A 27,680-nucleotide genomic window follows, 5' to 3' on the forward strand; every position below is an offset into this window, starting at 1 on the left:
TTAGCTGTTGAGAGGTCCCATTATCCCATTACATTTGGGAAAGCGAAAATGAAAGACCAAGCCATCTACAGCCAGAAACTACTTTTATAGTTCTCTGATTTACACAAAAAGGGAAATAACAAGGAATAAAAAGTAGAAACACTTTTTATTGCCTCGAGAAACCAGGAAATGATGGTTATGTTGCCGTGTTTGCATTTGCATAATCTATCCACTATGAATACTTTGTATTAACAGACACATGGGGGATATTTGTATTCCATATTAACAATGTATAGCCCCAGCTCATTCATATACAGTCTATCTATCTATCTATCTATCTATCTGTCTGTCTAATGTGTGTGTGTTTGTTTCAGAATTTACCAGCATCTGTGCACAGGTAATTAAGAGATTATATTGCACATACTATGGATGAAGGTCATAAAGACCTCCTATGCAACTATTATATCTTGTTTTTTTAAGTAATACAAATACTGTTTTATGAAAGTAGCTTTAAAACCAATAGATTTGGCTGTTCAGTTAACATTTTCAGTTCTCTTTTGTGAGAATCATAATGTTAAAACAGATGTTAATCCAAGTACTATTCATGAACTGCAATCAATACAGAGACTGAGCAATAACTAACATAGTGGCAATGTGAAAAAAAACAACATATGCGGTTATCAGGTACAGTAGATATCAACATTTTATCCTAACGTTTAAGTTGGTACCATGAACAACAATGATGGCCACTCAGACTAAGATTGAGCTTGAATGCAACGTCCCTTCATTTTAAAGCAGATTCTTGTGGTTATGAACCTGTAGTCCGTGAGCTTACCTTGAGGATGTAGAATACAATGGTATCTTTTCTATGATGCAAATTGTACTAATTGCAAAAACAACCTTCTTTTAAGCTGTTATTTCCATCGGATAGAAGAGTAAACGCTATATGTTAAGGTGCATCAGCCTGTACCAATTTGCAGCATGAACACATTCTTTCCTAAGACTAAGGGGCTGATGTAAGGAAACATGCAAAATGATGTGTGGCTGCAAAACACCCATATTGCGGCCAAAATCTGTATTTTGCATGCACTAGCCACATGGAAAGAATGGTTTTCACCTGCTGTTCTGCACCCACTATCAAATTAGCACTTGGCCATCATTAATCCATTTAAATGATATTGAAATGTATTCAAATGAAGAAAATAGCATGGAATTGAATGGGGATCTGGAATACTAAGCAGGCGCAAACATAATGAGATGTAAAGATTTTGCACTTGGGCAATTGCTAACCTTCCAAAAATATTGTACCTCTTACAAGGTATAAACCATTGTAGAAGCGAGTAACGAAGAGCTGTATAAAAGCACACACCTTCAGAGACCTATCATTGGCCTCAGGATGGCTGCTGTGGTACACTTCGTGATGCGGTGATGCTTGGCTCTTGTTGAGGACCAGTAGGAAAACCTTCGAAGGAGAAGACTGTATATTAAAACCCAGGGTCACTTTTAACATGCCGGAGGATGCGGTGCTAAGACGTTATTGTCTCACTCCACAGGTCATTCTAGACAGAATCGCTGAATTTCAACTTTTCATCATCTGGTTGACTGTCCTGGTAACATCGACAACATTTACTTTCTCCACTATCGAGGACCATATGGCCTCTCTAGTAGCATAATTGACGTTGGCTTTTCTAAATAACTCAATTTCATGCTGAGTGACCTCAGCTGTAAGAATCTGGAATGTGTCTGTGGGTCTGGGGAAGGCCATAAAACTCAACTTGAGTTGACAACTTGTCTCTGGAAAGAGGCAAATGTCAGCCTCAGAGATTCTATCCTAAAAACTGTAGAGACAGACATTGAACTGCTCATGTTATTCAGGAAGAAATCACAGTATAAAACATTAATTGAACTAAAATACAGCATTTTATTCCACAAAAACTCAATGGCTGGGTTATTGAAATATTATTCGTAATTCTGAACAAAATACAACTGGCTTTTTATGAGACTGTTCTTGTAGATTACTTTTTTTATTTAAATAAGTCAACAACAGTGTAGAACGGTGATATGAAATATAAACTGTATTTTATTAAAAACAGGGTTTTACAACAATATTCTTTAAATAACTCACAGGTTAGGCTTTGAATAGAGGCCAAAAATTCCAATATTATAGACCCTCGTCCTTCAGTGCTTGTGAATTAGTGCTCATGCTCTAGGTGGCAGACAATGCCACTGGCTATAGTCAAGCATGGGGTTGGCTGGCACCAGAGTTTTCTATTCTGAACAACCCCTGTGCTTCAGTCCAGTGACTCCCTTCAAGCAGACACTTCATTGCACAGTGGGTTTGTGATGTAGACTAATGGTTATGGGATGCTAAATCAGTGGGATTTGAAATGCATTGGAACAATAGCAAAACTGTTTTAGACATACAACACTCACTGTACAGGGAAACATAAAAAGTACTAACCTCCTATTTCAGGCAATTGAGCAATCCATTAGACTAGCTTTCATCTAGTTCACAGTGGGGTATCAGTTTATCTGAATGACTTTTCTGTGCTAAACAGGCTTCTGACTTCTGTCCGCGCACTGCAGGAAATAATGACTAAGCCACAGGTGCATTGCAAACCACATTATGTCAATTAGAATACTTATAAAATGTTGTTTTCTTCATCATCGCCATCATCACCCGCATCCTCATTTTACACTGGACTGTCTTCTTTGTCACTCTGACCCATACAGCACCACTTGTTGCTGCCACTGTATCTTCTATCACCAGGAAGAAAAAAACCCATAGATTTTTTTGTCACATTTTATTGTCACAAGCCTGCTGTGTGTGGAAAAGGCATTACATTACAATTTAGGTGATAGCATAATAATTCTACCAATGGGCAATACCACTGCAGCTGTGCCTGTGCCCTTCTTACTCTGCAGTACAGAACAGTTGGTTTGCTATTGAAAATGATTTGGTAAGGGTCAGATCACTCTTTTGGTATTTTCCGAGGAGGGTGTGCAGGAAGATGAGCATGAACTGGCACTAGCTGTGGGTAAACTTCTAACTGTTCTGGGTTCGCCTTTTGGCAAGGCATTGTTTTGTAGGTATTTCAGACTGTTTATAATGTGAAAGGGTATAAATACACAAAAAAATTGCTACTGCTACCACCACCTAAATGATTCAGTGAACAAAGACTCTCAAATGAAGGATATCTTCAAAGGAAAAACGATATAATGACCTGTGAATGAAAAATAAAAAAAAACATCACCGATCTTATATTGTATTTATGATTGCCTTGACAGACTACAGAATAAAATACATTGATTTCTTGCATTGTGTTAGTTTTGAATGAAGTTTACCAATTCAATGTTGCTAAATGCTTTCTTTCAATTAATGGAAATTTTGCAAAGCTATTGTCAATTTTAACAATTTTCTCTGAGGTCTTTATATAGGAAGATCATTTTAAAGCCGAGTCGATTACTGTAGCAAACTTGTCCAGAATACATTAAAGATGCTTTCTGTGGGCCAGATAAACTAAGATTTTGGTGATCAGTAGATTACAGCTCCTAACCAAAAAAATAAATTAACGTAAAACCTGCTTTTAGGGAAATGCCTAAATCAGACCTGGTCTTTTTACACTATTGGTAAATTGCCAACTCCATAGTAGATGCATGATATGAGCAACTTTCCTTCCCACTGTGTAAAACTGTCTGAGGAGTCAAGGTAGCAAGACAGGACAGTCTAACTAATGTATCCTCCAGATTAAGGGGTTTTACAGGTTTTTGCCCCAGATTGATTTTTAATGTCAGCTAGCAATTTCTTTAGCTTTATGTAATCTGGAATGTTCTTTTTTAAATTGACTAAAATTGTACGCGCTTAATTTAAATACAATGCTGGTTTTCACTATTTAGTGTTGCGACTGCTTGTTCAATTCAAACTCGCCAAACTGACCAATTGTATTCATTGTTCCTCAGTGTTATGAAGTAAGGTAAAAAAAAAAAAAAAAAAGGGGGTAAGTTAAAAAAAAAATACATTTTTAAATAATAATAATAAAAAAAAAAACATAATTGATTGCTACACCCAATAATGACTCAGTAAACTGTAACCCAGTATGGAGGATGTGGTCACTTTGAAACAACCACATAATAATAATAATAATAATAATAATAATAATAATAATAATAATAATAATAATAATAATAATAATAATACTAATAATAATAATAATAAACATGAATGCACATGTAATTGGAATAATAAAGCCACACTACATGTAACTGTTGGCCATCTTTGATAACTCAAATATAAACTCGCTGTGTGCAACATACAAATGCATCAAAATTAGCAACACAATGCAGTAGTTACTGACTAATGTGTTTGGTACCTTACACATTTGTATGCTTATCTACGTATTGTAAGTCTGCTTGCAGTGAAATGCATAGAGGAAGCCTGTCAACGTACAGTTTAGGGACTTTCCAATCACGTGTGGGACACCTGAGGGCCCAGTTCAGTTATTCAAAATTTCGCCTGTTATCACTCTGTTCAGTGTTTCGCTTCAGCACTGCGAATGCGCCGGGATCCACGTCGCAGGCATGATGACGCCGCAGAAAGGCAGTTCTGGTTTGCCACGTCTCTCTGTGGCAGCGGCAGGTCTGAAGTGAGGTAGTAAGGCATGGGTGCATTTTGTTTAAAATACTCAAAAATAAATAAATAGGGGAAGTCTTTTTAAAGCCCCGCGGCCGTAAATAAGTATTCATTTCGTAAAATAAGTCAACACAAAGAACGAACAATAGTGAATTAAATGCTCCTTTGCTTTTTGGACGTGTACAGTTTCAAACCACAACCAATTTTTACACACAGCAGATGTTTGAACGTCGTCAGCTCCAACCACTGCACATCTATGTGTGAGTAAAGATCTTACTTTTGTTTTTGTATTATTATGTACTCTTATCTACAAACTCGATTTAATTTCCAGTGAAACTTTTCAAATCGTAAGAAAAGTTGTGTGTTGCATTTCCTCGCCTGCATTGCAGAAGTTCTTTTTGTGTTTTGTTTGTTTGTTTGTTTGTTTTTTACTTGATGGTGTTTCCTGTGTTTAGCACATGGCGGGGATTACACTGACATTTAGTTTAGTGTTTAATGTATCTACAATAATATACACTAGAAAACAAGTAACCGTCGGCGTCCATTTGACAGTTTTGGAATGTAGTTATGTGTTTGCATATTCAGAATCCAGGCAGTAACTATTAGTACAGTTTATTATCTCTGACAGTCGAAACGAAAGGGTACTTTTGTTGCATCTCTTACATGAAAATACGATAATTATTTTTCATAAATTCATTCTTAACAATAACATGCGCTGTACAACGTACTTACTTGTATTAGAAATACACTTTATGTTAATAAAAAAAAAATCACTATTGCATGGAAAACTGCCAAGGCTTATCAAATCAATTTGCATTAAAAGTGACAGTCCAAGGAAATGAAGCACTGTAATATACCAATAACTGTCTAGTTATTTGCACAATTATGTACTTACTGACGTAATTGTGAAAAAATATTATTAGTCGTAGTAGTAGTATGTTTTTGATGAGACTTTTAAAAAGATGTGTTGTTGATAGCCAATACAAAATTGCTCAAATCTTTGGTTCTACCTGTATATTAGTAACTTCGTTTATTTTATGTCTTTCAGTGACGCAATGCATTGTTTGCTAGGGTCTGATTTGGCAGACAGTCATGTTGTACTGGATATAAATAAAGTGTATATTACAGTACATTAATAAACACCCAAAACACACACGTTTTAGGCTGAACAAAGCTATAACGTTATACCTATGCCAGCGGCCATAAAGACTGGACAGATTTTAAAAGTCAATTCATATATTTTATAAACAAAGCTCTGATCATACTGTACCAAACAATACAAATAAGCACAGGCAGGTTATCTATGGAAACAGGCTTCATACAGTACAGTATACATACAACCCTTTCACTTTAAATGTCTTTTAATCTACTCTAATGTAAAATATCCTCCACAGTGTAGGTCTGCTGTGGTGGTCTGTATGCCAGTGTTCTTTGTCACATGCAGTATACCAAGGACATGATTTTCCCTGTATTGGGTAGTAGGTCAGGCACCTCACCTATAAAGGACAGTTAGTGGGATTCCATGGTAAACTCCCATTGCAAGGAAGTTAGTCTCTCAGTGCACTTTTGCAACTGGTCAGGCAGCATCCTGATAGCTTTCAAAGGTGGCAATAGCCAGTGGTAGGTACGACAGGTCTTATGTTCCGAGGAATTAATTAAAAAAAAAAAAAAAAAAAAAAACACTGTATACACAAGAAAGAAAAAAAACACAGTACAACAACAATACAGATAACAATAGTCATTAGCAGTAACACTTGTTTACAGTTGAAGAACGATCAAAGGTCAGTGGCAGTTTCCTTTATTAAGACCTCTGTGAAGCTGGTTATAGTTGTTTCAGAGTGTTTTACTGTAGGTGGTGCATAAAACTGGGAGCAGAAGTTACTGCAGAACTTTATGGTGTGCTACTCTATACTGCCCATTCTAACTGGTTCAGATTTTAACTGGCTGGTTACTGGTGTCTTTTTAAAACATTTTTTGAATGTTTTTGTTATCGCATTCATGTTTAAATAATTTTTGGCAATGATTTTCTGAATATTTTTCTATTAACAGACGCATGATCAGTGCAGAGTATAGAGCCAGTTTATAGTAAGCTCAAAATATCAGGAGGACAATACCAATATCAAACTGTATGATGATGTAGGACAGTGCAGTGTTTCTGTGTGGGCGTGTGTCGGAGTTCTTACATTTATTGCTTAGTACTGTTGCGCTGTTTATGTGGTATTTGGCCTCTTAAACAAATGAAAGTGAAACTTTGTAATCTGCCCTCTTGTTTCGGCAGGTGTTTCTCAACATCAGAGATGGTTTTTATTTACTTTTTAAAAAAACATATTTCAGAATATAATATATCATATTTTATATGTGATACATTAAAACCTCGCCTGGTTTTAAGGAGACAAGTGTGGGCAACTCTAGTACTGGACCACATACATAACTTTTTGGACACTATGTTCTGATAAATCTTCTGCAATTCTCTGATAGTTTTGGAGTATACTATACCTTCACATGTTTTTTTTTTTCCAGCCATCAGTAAAGCATGGATGTTCTTTTTTATTATGGTCCAGGTTTTGTATTTTAGGAAAGAGAGACTTTGCCAACCAGTTGGTGGGGTCTCTGTTGCCCTCTGTTGAAAGAGGGGCAGAAAACAGAAGGATTTTTATATTCAAAGACAGTACTTGTAAAATTGCTGCTGCTTTCTGATACAGATGACTCCCAGTGCAGTAGATCAGTCTTACTCCAGTGAGCCAATGGCTATGGAGGAAGTGATTAGTTACTATGTTGAAACAGGAACATCAGCACTGTTGGTCTTGAAAAAATATCTGTATCCTAAATTATAAAAAAAAAAAAAAAGCAACAAACCAAAAGACCTTCCTTGAAATAAATGGGGGGTCAACGAAAATGTTATGAAGTAAGGAAATTGATTTTTAAAACATTGCATGTGCTCTCAGATTCTCCCGCTCACCCGAGGCGAATTAAATCTGATGAGGACTAGTTGATTTCTGTGTGTCTCAGTAGTCCTCTGGGCAAGTACTTAAAACAAATGTGCACATATACTCTCACGTTCAGTCTTGCATTAAAAAAATGCAGGAAAGTCAATTTTCTAACGGGGTGTAGCAGTGGTGAATAAGCATTTACAAATAATGCTTAGAAAACAGTCACTCGATCGGAACTGAAACCCCCCCTTCATCTCCACTGCAATGCCAACCCAACTTAACAACGTTTTACGTTTGTGTTCACCCTCTGCGCGGGATGTGAAGTTTGAATTTACTGAAACACGTTGCATCTTTTGAAGTAAGTGTAAAGTCATTTTACAAAAATGTGTTGATTTTATACTGGGTTATGACCGTGACTGAAGATGTCATTAGCAAAGGATGCCGGTTGTACGAACAGGTTCAAACAATAGGCCACGTTTTATTAAACATTTTAAAACTAATAAACTAACAATTACCGTAATGAACATTATCGTAGTATGTTGCTTAAAACATAACACAATATAGTCATAAAAGTTGTTCTTATTTGTAAACCGTAACACGTTTAAAGCTTGGGACTCGCTGTCTGTGGCTTGGTGATTTTTACATTATCGTCAGTATATTTTAAGTGATTGGAAGCTGAAATTACTTTTTTTAAAACACACTTTCTTATACCAATACAGTACTGCTGAGCGGTTAGTGAAGACTGCGTGTGTACGTGAGTACATTCATTATTGTAGATATTAATTCATAGCCAGCCAGCATTTTTGTAAATAGCAACATATGTAATGTACAACAAAATTAAACATTTTATTTGTGTCATCGGTGTCAATTCCAGGTGGAACTTCATGGTCGGCAAGGTGACCCAGCTGAGAGAATTTTTTCCTTTGTCATCCCGTCTGGTGCTCTCCGCACACAGTACAGTAGTCGCTCCTAAGGAGGTGCAAACAGGTGATCGATCTGTATGAGCATTAACAAAGGTGCTTTGTTAAAAAAAAATGTAAATCTGAATTTATAACAGTGTATTTTTTTAGCAAAATAAAATCTAAGCCTGTTTTTAGGGACCTCAACTGCTGTTGTTGATTCCAACTTAGGCACGTCACATAAGGACTAGCAAGTTTCAAAAGGTACTAGTCCTTTGGACTAGCAGCACAATATTGTTAGTTTCTAACCCTTGTTTCTATTAAAGTGCTAACCAACACTTAAACTGGCACATACTTCAATTGTGCAGCCAAGGATGAGTTATAGTGTAGATTATGCATGCAAGATATTAGCTATTACAGTAATACGCAACCTCCAATGTCATGATGCTTATTAGAATGGGGTTCACTTCAAAACAAGCTACCTCCATTTACTTTAAAAGCAGACATGGACATTATTGTATTAACTTAAATAAAACAATGAACTATAACAAGTTTGAAACACGTTTCAGACCCATAATGGGAATTTTAGCAAAAGTTTATAAAGTAGACATTTTATAGTCTGACCTATAAATTCCTCCTAAATCCACAGTGTACCGCAACTAAATATTAACCTCAAGATTAACCTGTCAAGAAATTATCCTTTATTAATAATTTTGTGCTGGCTGACATAACTTATGCTGAATCTTAAATACGTCAGAGAAAGTTGTTCTTAAAGTTGTATTCTATTCTACATGCTCCATATTGCACTATAATAATTTTTTGGTTAGACACATCCCCTTTTTGTAGCAATTCGCACCATTTTCTTTGGTGTCAGCTGTACATGTTCCAGTTTGGCTTAAATGAATGTCAGAGTATGTTACCATAGCAAGCTGCTTGCAGGATATGAATCAGATATAGGTAATATATTGTTCTACTGTGTACTGTATCCAAAACTATTCCCTCACACCGACCACAATTCTTGCTTTCTAATATCAGTCAACATAAAATTATTAATTAAATATATACTGAGCATCAAAAGAAACGTATCACTTATTTGAGCATCAAAAGAAATGTATCACTTATATTTGAGCATCAGAAGAAACTTATCACTTATATTTGGATAAAATTCACTAGATGTAATAAAAATGACAAACTCTGTTTTAGAGCAGGTGCATTGACTTTTTATTGTGCTGATTAACAATTATCATCACGAAGATGCTGCAAAATTATCTGGCGATCTTGGGCAGGTGTTGGTGACTCTAGGTATCCCAGTTTGTGGCCTGTCATTGACAGTGTGTCTGGTTATACTGTCTCGCCATGTTTGAAATTGCTGGCTGTGAGCACCTAAGACGGTAAGCCACAGTACGCTGCCCTAGTCCAGCCTCCAACATGCCGATTGCACGAAGGCGCTGCTCTCTTGACAGACGTGGCATATTGTTTTTTTCTGTGATTTTCTTTATTGCTTTTATTCAAGCTTGCAATTCAACAGCTGAAATCACTCCATATCCAGTGTCCAATCAACTGTCTCACTAATTAGGTGATTAAGTGCATATGCTTCAGTCATAGTCACTCAAGCGTGTCATGGTCAAGGATGAATGATCGAGTGATAAAGAAACCAGAAACATTTAGTCAATGTCCATCATTTATATACCTTATTTTTTTTCGAAAATAAATGAGTTAATTAGGCTTGCTGCTGTTCGATTTTTATTTTTTTGCCAAATCGACGATTAAAATCGATGTTTATTTTTTAAAGAATAACGTTTTTTTCGATCTTTATTTTTCAAATCAAGCAGAGCATGGGTGAAATCGACCTTTTTTTAAAAAAAAAAAAAAAAAAAGGAAAAAACGACTTTATACCATTGAAAAACGTCTCTCTTAGAGAAACCCCTTTATCATATTCTACATGCAACAAAACCATGGTTAACAACATTCTAATTGAAATAACGTTTGGTCACAGCGAATCTATACCTAGATATACTGTAGATCCTACACAAATTAAAAAAAATGTCTCAAATAAACCGTAGAAAACGCAGCATATGAAGTGTATTAGAAATACTTTTATAGCATACATTTACAAGTAAAAACAATATGCACAGACAGAACAAAACATTAGAGCATTGAACAGAACTAACTTGCACTTATTTCGAGCTCTGCCCCTCTCCTTAAGCACAGCTGGACTCACTGGAGGCAAGGCAGACTGGCCTGCTTCGTCCTACCGCGGAGACTTCTGTCGTCGATCAGGGTATTGTGCACAATACTCATTAAGTGTTTTCATCTTGCGCCCCATTTTCAAATCAAACTAGTAACTGTCACTGTATATACCTATAATAGCAAACATTTACATACACCTTAACCCACTAATTTCAAATTTTGAATGACGGGCTACAGCTGGCAAATGAAAGTGCACAGTCGGTCTGATGATCGACAGTCATTTAAACGAATGAGAGCATTCTACACTGCTTCAGCCAACGAGATCTGTCAGGACAGGATGAAATGACTGATGGTAAAACTACACTAGCCTATTAAGGAACCACTGATTTGACTGAGAGCGACCCCTAGCCATTCAGAGTGGAACGGAGACTGACGGCAAGTATCAAAACTGGACAGACGAGATGATTTCTTAAATAATTATTTTTGGTAAAAAAAATAATTAAATAGTGAGTGGTTTTACCAACGTTTATCTTATAAGTTTATTTCAGTCGAACTCATATTTTTGGGGAATTTGGCGTTTAACAACCTTTACCGATTACAATCGAAAAGTTGCAAGCCTATAATAGTGATAAGTTTCTTTTGATGCTTTTGATGCTCTGTATATGTTTGACTCAGGTTGCTTGATTAGGACAAGAAAACATTAGACTATTATTATTATTATTATTATTATTATTTATTTCTTAGCAGACGCCCTTATCCAGGGCGACTTACAATTGTTACAAGATATCACATTATACATTATTTCACATTATACAGATATCACATTATTTTACATACAATTACCCATTTATACAGTTGGGTTTTTACTGGAGCAATCTAGGTAAAGTACCTTGCTCAAGGGTACAACAGCAGTGTCCCCCATTGGGGATTGAACCCACAACCTTCCGGTCAAGAGTCCAGAGCCCTAACCACTACTCCACACTGCTGGGCTAACTGGCTATTAGCCAGAGGCAGTTAGCTGCATCATTGTGCTTGAAATGCAGAACTATGAGTGGGCTACCAATATTTAACTTCTTTCTGCTCTTTGCAGTCTTACAGGTGGTGTCCAGTGAAGCTTGATTTGTTTCAGTTCCACATTGTTTTGAAATTTGGCCTCACCAATGACACAGACCACTTGCTTTTCAGAGGATTCTCTCAATGAAGTTCCATTGCTTTTCAGAGGATTCTCTCAATGAAGTTCCATTGCTTTTCAGAGGATTCTCTCAATGAAGTTCCATTGCTTTTCACTGCCACATTGTTTTAACCTCTGAAGATATCAGTAATACAGAGATTTTTCACATATCCATTTCACTTCCTGTTTAAAAACTGTTAAGACTTTCCCCTGACTTTATGCCCCTGAGGATACATTGTGTTTTCCACAAAACTCTCATTTCCCAGGAGGCTGTGTGGTCCAGTGGTTAAAGAAACGGGCTTGTAACCAGGAGGTCGCCAGTTCAAATCCCAGCTCAGCCACTGACTCATTGTGTGACCCTGAGCAAGCCACTTAACCTCCTTGTGCTCCATCTTTCGGGTGAGACGTTGTTGTAAGTGACTCTGCAACTGATGCATAGTTCACACACCCTAGTCTCATATCTTGTAAAGCGATTTGTGATGGTGGTCCACTATGAAAGGCACTATATAAAAATAGATTATTATTATTTCAAAAAAGTTGTATTTGTAAAGAAATATCTGGGAAATACACAGAAAATAATCTGTCAGTCTTTCATTCACAGTCTGCAAGTACTATTTAATTTAGAGTGCCTGTACAATATTGTACACAGAATTAACAGACATCATATGACCTTTGCCTGGTGCCTGAAGTTATAAACAGTAAACACACCAGACAGTCTCCCCCAGCAGCGCTGCTTTTACTGCTGAACAGTGAAACTGAACTAGGATATCTCTAACGGCCATGGATTGCTTATCCCCTGTTGCTTTATTGTTATTGAAAGATAGCTTAGTCTGCTGTATGATTGTGTTACTTATTAATGAACCTCCAGTAAGTGTGTACACACAATAAAGCAAAGCCTTTCATGGCTTAAGAATCATGTCTGGGGATCCATTAAACTGGTTGAGAGGTACAGTGTCAAAGAAAGCTTGCATCTGATTGGATGACATTTAACCTCTTCAACTCCTGATGTAAAAATTAAACCCCTTCCCAGGTACCAGATTTAGAAAATAATAATAATAATGTTTTCAAACCTGTAATTGCTATAAAATGTTAATATATGATGAATAAAACAAAAATAAATGACCTAAACTGTGTTTTTCATTAACCCTTTATGCTGCTGTGTACTACATACCCATATTCAATATAGAGATAAAAACACTGAGTGATAAGTTAGCATCACTGTCGCTGGTATCGAAATCCTCGGAACCAACTTCACTCCCGTTGCTCATTATAGAAAGACCACGTACGTTGCCATGTTTAGCTTTTGCTAAAAATTATACTAACTAAACAAGTAAAATGAATAATAAAACAAAAAAAATAATAATTTAAAACACTATATATGTACAGTGCATTGCAAAAGTATTCAGACCCCTGACCAATTCTCATATTACTGAATTACAAATGGTACATTGAAATTTCGTTCTGTTTGATATTTTATTTTAAAACACTGAAACTCAAAATCAATTATTGTAAGGTGACATTGGTTTTATGTTGGGAAATATTTTTAAGAAAAATAAAAAACTGAAATATCTTGCTTGCATAAGTATTCAACCCCTGTGCTGTGGAAGCTCCCAGTTTACACTGATGAAAGAAATTGCCCTAATGAGGACACAATTACCTTACCATTGGCCTCCAGCTGTGAACCATTAAAGTTGCTTTCACATTTTCTGGATAAAAACCCCACTGTTGAAGGATCATTGGTCAGGCTGTGAATCTGAAGGAAAATGAAGACCAAAGAGCATTCTACAGAAGTTAGAGATAAAGTAATACAAATGATTAGGGAAAGGGTACAAAATAATATCCAAGTGTTTGGATATCCCAGTGAGCACAGTTGGATCAATAATCAGGAAGTGGAAGCTGCATCACACCACCCAGGCACTGCCAAGAAAAGGCCGTCCCTCAAAACTCAGCGCTCAAACAAGAAGGAGACTTGTGAGAGAAGCCACAGAGAGGCCAACAATCACTTTGAAGGAGCTACAGAGTTCAGTGGCTGGGAGTGAGTAATGGTGCACCAGTCAACCATATCAAGAGCTCTGCATAACACTGGCCTGTATGGGAGGGTGGCAAGAAAGAAGCCGTTACTCAAAAAGTACCATCTGAAAGCACGTCTGGAGTTTGCATGAGAGTGACCCAGCTGCGATGTGGGAAAAGATTTTGTGGGCAGATGAGACCAAGATAGAGCTTTTTGGCCAAAACTCAAAGCGCTATGTGTGGTGCAAACCTAACACTGCCCATGCCTCAAGACACACCATCCCTACTGTGAAGTATGGTGGTGGCAGCATCATGCTGTGGGGATGCTTCTCATCAGCAGGGACTGGGCATCTTGTTAAAATTGAAGGAAGAATGGATGGAGCAAAATACAGGGAAATACTGCAAGAGAACCTGCTTCAGTCTGCTAAAAAACTGAAGCTTGGGAGGAAATTCACCTTTCAGCAGGACAATGATCCCAAGCACAAGGCCAAAGCAACATTGGAGTGGCTCAAGAACAAAAAGGTGAATGTCCTACAGTGGCCCAGTCAAAGTCCTGATCTCAATCCCATTGAGAATCTGTGGCACTATTTGAAAATTGCGGTCCACAAGCGTCGTCCAACCAACCTGAACAACCTGGAGCAAATCTGCCAAGAAGAATGGGACAAAATCACTCCGACACTGTGTGCAAAGCTGGTACGTACTTACCCCATAAGACTTAAAGCTGTTATTGCAGCGAAAGGTGGCTCTACCAAATATTAATGTGTGGGGGTTGAATACTTATGCAAGCAAGATATTTCAGATTTTTATTTTTCTTAAAAATATTTCCTAACATAAAACCAATGTCACCTTACAATAATTCATTTTGAGTTTCGGTGTTTTAAAATAAAATATCAAACAGAACGAAATTTCAATGTACCATTTGTAATTCAGTAATATGAGAGAATTGGTCAGGGGTCTGAATACTTTTGCAAGGCACTGTATATATATATATTGAATGGCTTCCAGCAATATATCGCAGTCTTCTAAACGCCCACATGTAGATTGCGATCGCTACGTGACACACAATTGGATACAAATGTCACCTGACCCTCCCCTGACTTTCATTGCACATTCCACAGTACTAGCACTGCCTTAGAGAATGAAACCTGGAACGCTAGACTGAGAAACCGATCATAGAATAGAATGGGAAACTTTACATACGCAGGTACGGCATGGTACTGTAAGTGGGTTTTCATTTGACGTACGTGTGTACGTCATGGTGTTGAAGTGGTTAAGATCCCACAGAGTCTACAGTATGGGGTGTTATTTCTGGTGGTCTTGATAACATTTTCCCACAAAAGCCTTTTATTCCTACCTTAACACGATTCTTTGGAAATACAGGCTACTGTAAACAACTGACCTCACCTATGTAATTGCGGTCTGCTTTTTTCTCTGTGGCGTCTATGATAAAGTGAAGGCTTTATAAACCTTTTTTTTTTAAATTATAATAATGGAAAACAAATACCCAGAAGTTATTAAAGATACAGTATACATTAGTACTTTTGACTTCATAAGAAAAGCTCTGAAAGTTGAATTAGCACATTATAGCACACAACTATTTTAGGGAATTCCTCAAGAGCATGGTAGTGCAGTACAGGGCAGATAAATCTCACAAGCAGTGTGATGAAAAAAATACTTGCTAACCTCTCTGGTTTGGTCTCTGCAGTGTGTTACAATAGTTTGTTTTCAGTCTTCCAGCTTTATGTGTCGTGAACACTGGCAGATCTCAAGCGAAATACATGCGTTTTGTTTTCCAGAGGTCAGGCAGCACTGGGATCAGCACTGAGTTCTCGGGGTGGCCCGTCCCGGTGTCTCCTGAATCGGTTTGGTTCCTTGCCATGCCTGGTGGAAGGCGGGGTCCGAGCAGGCAGCAGCTGAGCAGGTCAGCATTGCCTTCTCTGCAGACACTGGTGGGAGGAAGCTGCAGCAACGGGACTGGCCTCAGGAACAGGTAGAGATCTTTCGGAGAGTGTGTGTATGTGTGATTATATATATATATATATATATATATATATATATATATATATATATATATATATACAGTACTGTGCAAAAGTTTTAGGCAGGTGTGAAAAAATGCTGTAAAGTAAGAATGCTTTCAAAAACAGACATGTTAATAGTTTATATTTATCAATTAACAAAATGCAAAGTGAGTGAACAGAAGAAAAATCTACATCAAATCAATATTTGGTGTGACCACCCTTTGCCTTCAAAACAGCATCAATTCTTCTAGATACACTTGCACACAGTTTTTGAAGGAACTCGGCAGGTAGGTTGGCCCAAACATCTTGGAGAACTAACCACAGTTCTTCTGTGGATTTAGGCAGCCTCAGTTGCTTCTCTCTCTTCATGTAATCCCAGACAGACTCGATGATGTTGAGATCAGGGCTCTGTGGGGGCCATACCATCACTTCCAGGACTCCTTGTTCTTCTTTACGCTGAAGATAGTTCTTAATGACTTTCGCTGTATGTTTGGGGTTGTTGTCATGCTGCAGAATAAATTTGGGGCCAATCAGATGCCACCCTGATGGTATTGCATGATGGATAAGTATCTGCCTGTACTTCTCAGCATTGAGGAGACCATTAATTCTGACCAAATTCCCAACTCCATTTGCAGAAATGCAGCCCCAAACTTGCAAGGAACCTCACTGCTTCACTGTTGCCTGCAGACACTCATTCGTGTACCGCTCTCCAGCCCTTCGGTGAACAAACTGCCTTCTGCTACAGCCAAATATTTCAAATTTTGACTCATCAGTCCAGAGCACCTGCTGCTATTTTTCTGCACCCCAGTTCCTGTATTTTTGTGCATAGTTGAGTCGCTTGGCCTTGTTTCCACGTCCGAGGTATGGCTTTTTGGCCGCAAGTCTTCCATGAAGGCCACTTCTGACCAGACTTCTCCGGATAGTAGATGGGTGTACCAGGGTCCCACTGTTTTCTGCCAATTCTGAGCTGATGGCACTGCTGGACATCTTCCGATTGCGAAGGGAAGTAAGCATGATGTGTCTTTCATCTGCTGCAGTAAGTTTCCTTGGCCGACCACTGCGTCTACGGTCCTCAACGTTGCCCGTTTCTTTGTGCTTCTTCAAAAGAGCTTGGACAGCACATCTGGAAACCCCTGTCTGCCTTGAAATTTCTGCCTGGGAGAGACCTTGCTGATGCATTATAACTACCTTGTGTCTTGTTGCTGTGCTCAGTCTTGCCATGGTGTATGACTTTTGACAGTAAACTGTCTTCATCAACCTCACCTTGTTAGCTGAGTTTGGCTGTTCCTCACCCAGTTTTATTCCTCCTACACAGCTGTTTCTGTTTCAGTTAATGATTGTGTTTCAACCTACATATTGAATTGATGATCATTAGCACCTGTTTGGTATAATTGTTTAATCATACACCTGACTATATGCCTACAAAATCCCTGACTTTGTGCAAGTGTACCTAGAAGAATTGATGCTGTTTTGAAGGCAAAGGGTGGTCACACCAAATATGGATTTGATTTAGATTTTTCTTCTGTTCACTCACTTTGCATTTAGTTAATTGATAAATATAATCTATTAACATGTCTATTTTTGAAAGCGTTCTTACTTTACAGCATTTTTTCACACCTGCCTAAAACTTTTGCACAGTACTGTGTATATATATATATATATATATATATATATATATATATATATATATATATATATATATATATATATATATATATAACCACACACAGTATAAGAACATAAGAAAGTTTACAAACGAGAGAAGGCCATTCGGCCCATCTTGCTCATTTGGTTAATAGTCCCATACAGACACCATTATGCCATACATTCGTATATGCTGGACACAACATGTGTCCCCCAGTAATATCCAATTAAGTGTGGCGCTAGATCACTGTGAATCCATAATCCAAAGAAAGACACTGAGAAAAACAAAAACCGTGTGTTATACTGACACCACAGACAGGATGAAAATAAACTAACTGCGATCTATCGGTTGGAAAAGGGTGAGAAGCTTTCAGAAATACTGGCGGACTCCAGTGGTTCGAAACACAAGACTACAATTCTGAATTTGAAGTCTTTAATTGCTTTTTGCAAAGAAAATGACTCCTACCAACAGAAAACAAAAGTAGCAGATAGGATATTTGTTTTATTTGCATACAGTATACGTTTCTGTCACAAAGACGGCCGGAGTGGGTGGCGTCAGACCAGAAGCAGGAAATAAACAGACAGAGAGGTGTGGTTTGGTGAAGCTGAGCGAATGCTTTCGCTCAGCATTTAATAAACAGAACAGAAAATAAAAGGTTTGAAACAAAACACAGGGCACGGCACTTGAGGCCAAAATAAATAGACAAACAAAACGGACTAGACAGACAAACAAACACGGTGAGCAGATACTTATATTTACGCTTTCTTTCACTTTTGGTTACTCCTTCTCTCTCTCCCATTCTCCGCTCAACGATCATCCAACCTCGAGTGAATGATACGTGTCTCTATATATACTGTTGTGCTGGGATTCAATTTCTAATTAATTATTCACTTGAATCCCAGCACATGAATTAATTCTGTGCAACCCCGTGCTCACATATTACATTTAACCAGCACGTGAAGTGATTTGTGCCCTCCTCGTGCCTAAATACAAATCTACACTTTTTTAAATACACGTGAAACACAGACCCGTTTATATCCCGTGTACCAATGACTATACACCAACATTAACACACGCACGCAACATACAACACATAATATGCACACAGGGGCGGGGCACATTGCCACAGTTTCCTATGTACATTTTAAAAGTTATTTATTTCTGTAAAGTTTGTGCAGTATATGTAAGGTACTGTATACTATCATTGAGTGTCAGTGTGGCACCGTGATTTATATTTGTATTAACTGTGTACTACGTAGGCTACATTAAAGAAAGTGCGCTAAAACTATTTTCATTTTAAAATAATATATATTTTTTTAAATTTTTTTTATTTTGTGTTAGCGGTAGCCTATAGGCCAGCAGTTCTCAACACCCCCCCCCCCCCCTCCCCCATGGCGACCCATATTTTTGTGTTTCAATTACAGTTCAATGAAAAGTATTATAAATTTAAAAGTAAATACAATTGGAAGTGAACTTTTGAAGTATACATTGCAAAAGCAAGGCATCCTCAACATTAGGGTATTGAGCAAATCAGAAATTGCTGGTCATAGGCCTGTATTATTGTATCCCAGTTTTTCATTATGGTTGACAAAGTGTTCGCAGGGATGTTGAAAAAGCAAAAAATGCAAAGTATATTTTGGCTGATGATCGTGTCAAGATATTTCCCAAAGAAACTGTACATGCAGATGGAGGTAATTGTTTTGCACATCTTGTAATGTGTCTTTGGAGAAAATACGATCAATCGCTATTTAGCTTAAGAATCACACATTAAACGAAAGGCTACTACAGAGGCTGCTGAACAGAACATAAAATAAAGAGCTTTTAGAAAACAAACTGGAAAGTCAGTGCAGACAAAAAGTATTAATGTCGGTTGTAGCCAAGTTAAATCAGTACTACAGGTACGATCTAGCACAGCTGCCTCGCTTCAAACAACCTGCTGCTTACTTTTTAAACACAGTTAGAATTTTAGACCTGAATAGGCATGTTTTCTTTGTTTTGACTCGGTACCTAATAAAATAAATTATTGGATGGGACAAATTTAACATGACAACGAACGTGCTGCATATATTGCCTTTATGAAAGTATGCCAGATGCCCTTGGGTAACCGAGTTTTGGGAGTGTTACTAATCAATTTCCACATCTGTATAACTTGGCAAAGCTTTGCCTTGCACTTCCAACCAATTCAGTGGATGCAGAACTGTGGCAGTGTGCCCGCCCCCGTGTCTGTTATATGTTACGTGTGCTGTGTTAATGTTGGTGTATTGTAGTTGGTACACGGGATATAAGTGGGTGTGTGCAGCACGAGTATTTAAAATGTATAATTGTAGTTAGGCACAAGGATTGCACATCACATCACATGCAGATAAAATGTGTGTAATGTGTGTCACGGGATTGCACTTAATTAATTCACGTGCAGTTGTACCGAGATTCCAATTGATTGATTGATTAGCAATCGAGACTCGGTACAACAGCATAAATACAGCATTTTTTCACTCACTCGGGGTTTGTGTGTTCGGTGAGTGGAGAACGGGTGTGGAGAAGGAGAAAATAAAAAGTAAACCAAGGAAAAAGTAAATATATGTTTTCACTCACCGTGTTTGTTCGTTTGTCTGTTAGTCCACCGTTTGGTAGTGTTAATCCGTTTTGTTTGTCTGTTTATTTTGGCTCAAGTGCCGTGTCCTGTTTTGTGTTTAAAACCTTTTTATTTTGCAATAAACCTTCTGAACGCTACCATTGCGTCTCAGTTTCACTCACCACTACTGTCTGTCTGTGTTTCTTCCGGGTCTGACGTGTCACCACTCAGCCAGCCTTGTGACAAGAACGTGCAGTCTCAATGTGTGGGCAAGTCCACACCAGACAGAGAATGTTGGCAACAGTGGTGTAGCCACGGGTGGGCCTGCACACAGGCCCACCCAAATCTGCGCCTATATGAATGCCAAGTTTAAGTACATTTATATAAAAAATAAATAAATAAATAAACGTCAACTGTGCGCCCGGAAGGCGGGTGTTTAAGTTTAGGTCAAATATGCTACTTTTTTTAAATGCCTCAGGCTTTAGCCAATCAAATCAAACTATTACTTGTGATGCAATATTTGAGTCGGATCTTCCTCTCACACAACAAATCATGTGCAAGCCACGTTTGATTGACAGCTTGCGAGGCAGTTGGCGCGGATCTGTTGAAAGTCTGTTAAAGTCCCAGACGTTTATTTTAATGTGCATTTTTAAAGTAAGTTAGTAGTAGTGCGGCGGTCAACATCGCAAAACAGATATGCACAAACTTTTAAGAGTTTAGTTTAGTAGAAATGCTCGAGTGAACAGGATTAAGACAGCTGGCCGAATACTGACAAATACCTTAAAATTGCTGTCCTGTGAAGAGATATGTGCGATTTTCATGACTGTAACTGCAAGCCCCGGCCCTTTATCTTGTGTAAGGTGGAGCAAAGACGAGAAGTTACTAACTAGGCAAATGGTAAGTAACCGACTGACTTTCATTGTATTTAGTAATGCTTAAAATATAATACTGTGTTCTCGCTGGTTTGGTGATGCTGCCTGTTTTGATTTTTTTAAAGTGCATTCAGTGCGAATATATGTAAGTACATTTATTTTCCGTCTACTTAAAACATTTTAAATGGTTTACATGGGAGATATAGTGGTTGGGAGTGTTCCGTCTATAGACAGTCTTCAGTCTTTAAAATATTCTGGGAAATGAAAAATGAATGTGTGTTTGGAATGTGTACTGTAGCAATGGTGGGCATTGGCAAATCGCCAGCTGATTTCGACAGCTAATCGATGCAATTTACCGTGAAAAAATAGGTATTTTATTTTCCTTACAGTATTTCACACTGTGGATTCATGCTTCTATCAGCGCCATGCATTTGGTTACTGTGGCAACGCGGTCAAACAAATACCGACTTCATGATTGGTGTTCAAGGCATACTACAATGACCTAGCGAGTCAGTGTATGATGTTACAATTTATTAATAATTTGAAGGTATCTGTGGTTTTAAAACTTCATAATTATTTCTACGTAGTATTAGAAATGTAAAGAAATACAAAAACTTGGCTTTTGTCATTTAAGATTCGTCGTTAACGTTTCTCCTGTGTAAAATTTATTTTAAAGGCAGCAAAATATGGTGCACGTTCCTTTTCATTAGTGTCAACATAATTTTAAAAGGTTTACAAAACTTGAAAAATGATGCAGAATTTGTCACTCAAGGCTGTTTTTGTTTGCTTGTTACGTTTTTTGCAGCCAACGCAATATCTTTGTTTAGCTGTACCTGAGAAAATGCAGTGAAACAAAAGCAGCCATATATAGTTGGAAACAAGGTATTCTGAGCACAGCTAAGATTTTAGTTTTGGTTTGAAGGCAGCAGGAGAATAGCATGATTTTTAATTTTTGCTTGACAGACGCCCTTATGTAGGGCGATTTACTGAGGTAACAAGTTATTACAATATAGCTAAGATAATACAATACAGCTAAGGAAAAAAGCAATACAATTTTTCGTTTGCAGAATTTTTTTTAGTTTCTGTTTGCACTTTTTTTGTCAAATGAAACGGTTTTTGCAGTTATTGTGCACAGTGTGTTTGTTTCTGTAGGTTGTATGTATGCATATGTGCTTTGTATTTGTAGCGTATACGTACAACTACTGTTATAAACTGCAAAAAATGTTTGCCTTGCTTCACTCGGCACCATGCATTTTCAGTCTTGGCTACTTTCCTCTGCTCAAACCCTGGGAGATAATTTGATGTATTCAGAGTTTTAATTGATTTAAATCATGTTTGTAATGTAAACTATTTCCTGTGACATCAGGCCTTAGGTACTTGCCTGTCCACCTGAAGTTGGGGCCCACCCAAATTTCCATTCCTAGCTATCACCCTGGTCGGCAGCAACTGCTGGGCGATGCCTTTAACAAATGACTGCACTCTGTTTTTTTAAGGAAGCAAGTACCACTATTTTTAGACTTTTATAGTGCTCTGAAATATTGTCTACTTAGATTTATTTAACGCTTAAACAGGTCAGTGAAATGTCAGCGAAATCCTAATTTTATTCTATTCTCCATCCGTTGTTTTGGCAGGGACATGCCTCCTCAATTCATTGTAAACGGAACCCCTTTGTAACAGGATCCGTTATAAGTGGAGTGCACCTGTATATGTCAATTGGTCTGCAGTTTCTAATGGAGTTATCTTTGCAGTAAGTCTTATAGCAGTCTGCAAGTTAAGTGAAGATACAGTATGTTTTCTAGACCCGTGTACATATCTGCAGTGATGTGTTTAATGTAACACATTAATGTTACTGTTATTTAGAATAAATTGAGCACTATAATAGCCTTTTCACACTTACACAACCGAGCTGAGCCGAGCCTGAACAAGGCCGGGCCCACCCAGTTGGGCTGGGGTGTGTTCGCACTACTGTTCAAAGTAGAAGCTGCACTGTGGAACGTGACGTCAAATTCAGTGGACACAGGCGCACAGAGGAGTGGTGTGGATTTGTTTTGAGAATGGATCCAGAGGTTGCTGTTCTCTTGTTTGCATTTGTCTTTCACATGTTGCTGAATGCAAATACAAACCGAATAATTTCATATTAGATAGATGATGACTACTACTAATAATAATAATAATAATAACTTGTCAGTAAAGATTTATAGATTTTAAGTAGGCCTATTAAAAACAAAATCTAAACATATATTTAAACATATATTTTTATTCAACTTGTTTTTATACATGCAATGTTAAAATATGTTTTTTTTTTAATTACCACATTGAATGTGATTTTCAGATACTTTTCACATTTCCAATATGTATCTTAATTTTTATTTTATTTTTTCTGTTAAGGACTGGTTTATAAATGATACCTGTCAACGTTAAACAATTTAAAGGAGAAATACTAGCCGTTGCAGGTCTGTGACCAAGAACTGCGTCCATTAAATCATAATTTTTACTTAATATATAAAAATTTACACTGCTGTGCAAAAGTCTTAGACATGTTGGGTCATTCCATGGAACTCAACGAGAAAAGGGACATTTCGTTGCCCGTCCGTCTCAGATTTTCCTAGAAAAATTCACCTGGGGGTTTTCTGACATGCAGAGTTCAGAAATGATAGCCATTTTTTTTTTTTAAATGTCCCCTGTGACCTTGCAAAGTGGGACTTGAAACCAAAAGTTTTTCACAGAATTTGGAAGACTGGTTCCTAAGGTTCTTACAGCAATATTTACATTTTAGGACCCACACCCCTACAAAGTAAAAGGTTAGGCTGAAGTTCGAATAAAACTCGAGGGGTCAGTTACCCCTCGTCTGGCAATTTGCCAGAAGTGAGTAGGGTACTCCTGCAAAGCCCTATTCAATACGAGTAGAACGAGGTGCTACACATGATGGTAGCATCTAAATTGCACCCAGGGTGATTTTTTTTCTGGTCAAGGTCCCTTTCTCACTTTAGGTTGACCTTTACAAGGTCACAGGTCGAAGGGGAATTAAAAAATAATAATAATAATAATAATAATAATAATAATAATAATAATAATGGCTATCATTTCTGAACTCAGCATGTCTGAAAACCCCCAGGTGAATTTTTCTAGGAAAATGAGACGGACGGGCAACAGCACTGGTTGAGTTTGCATGGAATGACCCTGTTGCATTTTTGTACTCTGATGCATTATGAGCATGAACACCTCCACTAGTGCTTTCTACTATTATAACAACTTTGACTTGCATAAAAAAGGAAAAGCAGTGAGTGAAATAGCTCGCATCACTTGATTTTCAAGGTGTTGTATCCGAAGCATAATCATAAAGTACAGAGAAACATCATCTGTAATTGACAAACCCAGGACTGGAAGACCCAAAAAGCTGTCTAAAAAGGATGAGCAGTACTTGAAGATAATATCCTTAAGGAATAGAAAGAAGACAGGCATTGAATTGACCACAGAACTGGCATAAGCCACAGGTATCGTTGTTCATCCATCAACTTATTACACAAGTTTGATTAAACTAGTTATTGAGAGAATCCAAAATAAATATTTTACTAAATATTTTTCTATATTTCAGTTACTTGGGAAATAATGGCAAAAAGTACATCCCTAATTTTATGCTCATATCGTTAGACGTTGTAAAGCCAAGCTCAACACCTTTGTCAGTAAATAGATTTTTACTTCGAGTTTAAGTCCTGTGTTGCAGTTGTCTTTTTATATTCATCAGTCAATACAATAAAATCCTGGTAAATGATAAGCCTGCCTTGTGCAGTGTGGTGTCAGTGCCTACAGCATGCTCTGTGGTTTTCATGAAGTGAGCCTTGAGGAATGTTCATGCATGTCTGAACATGGCTAGAACTGTTTATGATGAGAGCATTCCAACAGAGAGCATTCTTTTAGAAACCAATCTGTATAATATTCAAATCAGACATTGAAAATAGTTATTTTTTCCCTGCTAGACTGATACAGTATCCTTTGTTTATTTTCTGCCTGGTTCATACCATCATGCCAGCAGTTTAGGAATTCAATTATTAGACTGATAGATTGGTGGTTAAGAAACAAAATTGGTCAATTATACTTTTTCAGTAAGGTAACATATAGGAAATAGCTATAGAATGCTTCTCTGTGTAACTGGCTTTCTAATCTGGTTCTATATACAGTTGCACTATGAAACATATCTCCATTGAAATAAACATGTTTTCCAGCCCTTAATTTACAACCCCTAAGTTTTGTACTGTACAAACATCTTTATAAAAATTGGCAATAACATGTCTATTGGCAAAATGTAAAATAAAGACATGGTTAAAAATACCAGGCATTATTATTTATTTCTTAGCAGACGCCCTTATCCAGGACGACTTACAATTGTTACAAGATATCATATTATTTTTACATACAATTACCCATTCATACAGTTGGGTTTTTACTGGAGCAATGTAGGTAAAGTACCTTGCTTAAGGGTACAGCAGCAGTGTCCCCACCGGGGATTGAACCCACAACCCTCCGGTCAAGAGTCCAGAGCCCTAACCACTACTCCACACTGCTGCTCATTCCTGTGTTTATATGTTTTGTATACTATCTGTACTCAGTGTAGATTAATTACTGAACAGTTGTACAAACACTGGGTCCCGCTGACATGACTTTTGAAAAACCCTGTACATGAGAAGGAGAAAAACTGCAATCATAATTGTATTGTATGTAGGGCCATAGCATGGAAATGTAATCTTCTGACTCAAACCCTGTTTCCCCCTGCCTTTTCATGGATGCTCACTTTGTGTTTCAGGAACAGTACTTCTGTCGGTCTGTCTGCCCCACCGATCACCGCCCTCATCACCCCTGAGCCTGTCCGCCACCGTCGTGTCCCTGAGCTCCCCCTGGACGGGAGCCTCCTCTTCGAGTTCCTGTTCTTCATTTACCTGTTGATTGCCCTCTTCGTCCAGTACATAAACATCTACAAAACTGTCTGGTGGTACCCTTATAGCCACCCTGCTGCCTCTACCTCACTGGTAATAATCTATTATTTGCACAGCCATAAATCATATGTTTAAAGCATTACTGGTCAGTTGCAACCAACAAGTTAGAATGGTTTAATTCTGAATTGACCCTGCTGAATAAGTCTTCAATCACAGTAATGTTTAAGAACTAATTTGGACCATCAGTTGTACTGTAAGTCTATTTTCACTTCGGTGTACCTGAAGTAGTGTAGTCTAATTATGGGTTGTACACTTAAAAGGTGAAATGTGTGTGTGTTTGTGTGTATAGATAATATTATATTCTAAAATCATTCCTAACCCTTTCAGGACCAAGCATTTTTCAGTGGGATGCCCCCTCAGGACCAGGTGCTTTTTGGCTGTAGTTGACTCTTCCTATAAAAAGTCACTAAAATCCATTTTTTACAGTAGCATCTTGCAAATGGTGTCTTTTTTTCAGAACACTATAAAGTACTTCAGGAACCATACACATTTTTTTTTAACACAATATTTTTTTAAGTAATTTTTATTATGTATTCTGCTTAGAGATACATGTATAAAAAAGCTTTATACTATGACCTGAGGGACCTTGCAATTATTCCTGCACGTTATGTTGAAAAATATTGATGTTTGGGCAGATTCCAAGACATTGTTTCACCTGAGTGATTGCAATGACATAATACACATTTATTCTCAGGGTCTTTTATAAGCAATGGACATTTTTATTTTCTCAAAATAAATATTTATAAATAAAATAAGTTACTCATTTCATTGTCAGTAATAAGGAAAAAAAATGGGGGGGGGGGGGGGGGGGGGATGTTTTGTACCACGGTGTTCAGTTAAACTACTATAGGCACAATGTTGCACTGACCTTGAACTTGATTAACAATCTTTCATAATCAGTTAATGATGCATCCTTATACGGCTTCCACTTCCCAATCACTCATTTCGCGTATATCCATTTTACGTAGTTTGCAAACCATTCTGTCACTTAATCACAAGATGTGTAGATCTTGTCTTGTGATTAAATAAAAGCAGAGAGAGCTATAATATTGACAGACTGCTGCAAATAAAGGCAGATTCCACTGAATTGTAATAATCATGGCATTGTATGGATTTAATGAAACTCTTCATGAGTTATTCGCAAATACATAGAAGCAGATGGTGCCATTAGACAATCACTTGTGTTTGATTTTATAACAAAAAGACCTTTTAACATACTGTAGGTAAAGTTAACAAAGCAAGCTATTAACATTAGTATGAACACATATTGAAGTCCTGCATCTTAGTTGAACAAGTAGTGTATTGCATAATTGTAATACTATGTAATCTTTGAAAAACATCTCATTTTTGATGTTTTACTTTTCTGTATTGAAAGTGATTTTGGTGAAACAATACTAATGCAGTAATAATCTGTTGCTTATGTCTTGCATTATTCCAGAATTTCCACCTAATTGATTACCACCTGGCAACCTTTATTACAGTCATGTTGGCCCGAAGATTAGTATGGACAATAATTTCGGAGGTAATGTTTTCAGTATAGTTGAACCCTTTTTTTTCTTTTTAAATATATGTATTTACAAATACAATTTATCAAGCCACACTTATTGGTTACATATTGGTTATTGTTGTGTTAGTGAAATACCAAAAAAGTAATATATACTTTTTGTGGACAAAAGCTCTATGGTTTAGTTTAGCAAAAAGCCACTTTAAAAACCCTTAAAAGTCCTTGCGACTGTCTCTTGACTTCTAGATGTCACTGAACTTAACATT

At 37.4% G+C, this 27,680-nt stretch overlaps 1 protein-coding gene across 5 annotated transcripts in view; it reads left to right on the forward strand.

Annotated features, from left to right (window-relative positions):
- Positions 1-4,489: 4,489 nt before the first annotated feature.
- The window catches only part of LOC117405370 (transmembrane protein 39A), a 34,768-nt gene continuing 11,577 nt past the window's right edge, over positions 4,490-27,680 (forward strand). Inside the window, exons 1-4 of one of the 5 annotated variants that reach the window (XM_059030532.1) lie at positions 4,490-4,627; positions 15,606-15,799; positions 25,721-25,943; positions 27,349-27,432. In XM_059030532.1, the coding sequence (XP_058886515.1) occupies positions 15,687-15,799; positions 25,721-25,943; positions 27,349-27,432 (420 nt within the window). In that variant the 5' untranslated portion in view covers positions 4,490-4,627; positions 15,606-15,686. Of the gene's footprint in view, positions 4,870-8,416; positions 8,527-15,605; positions 15,800-25,720; positions 25,944-27,348; positions 27,433-27,680 lie in introns of those variants that run through there. The other 4 variants (XM_059030531.1, XM_034008366.3, XM_059030533.1 and 1 more) reach the window with 4 other exon arrangements.

This window comes from Acipenser ruthenus, chromosome 9 (assembly GCF_902713425.1).
Source record: "Acipenser ruthenus chromosome 9, fAciRut3.2 maternal haplotype, whole genome shotgun sequence".
NCBI lineage: Eukaryota > Metazoa > Chordata > Actinopteri > Acipenseriformes > Acipenseridae > Acipenser > Acipenser ruthenus.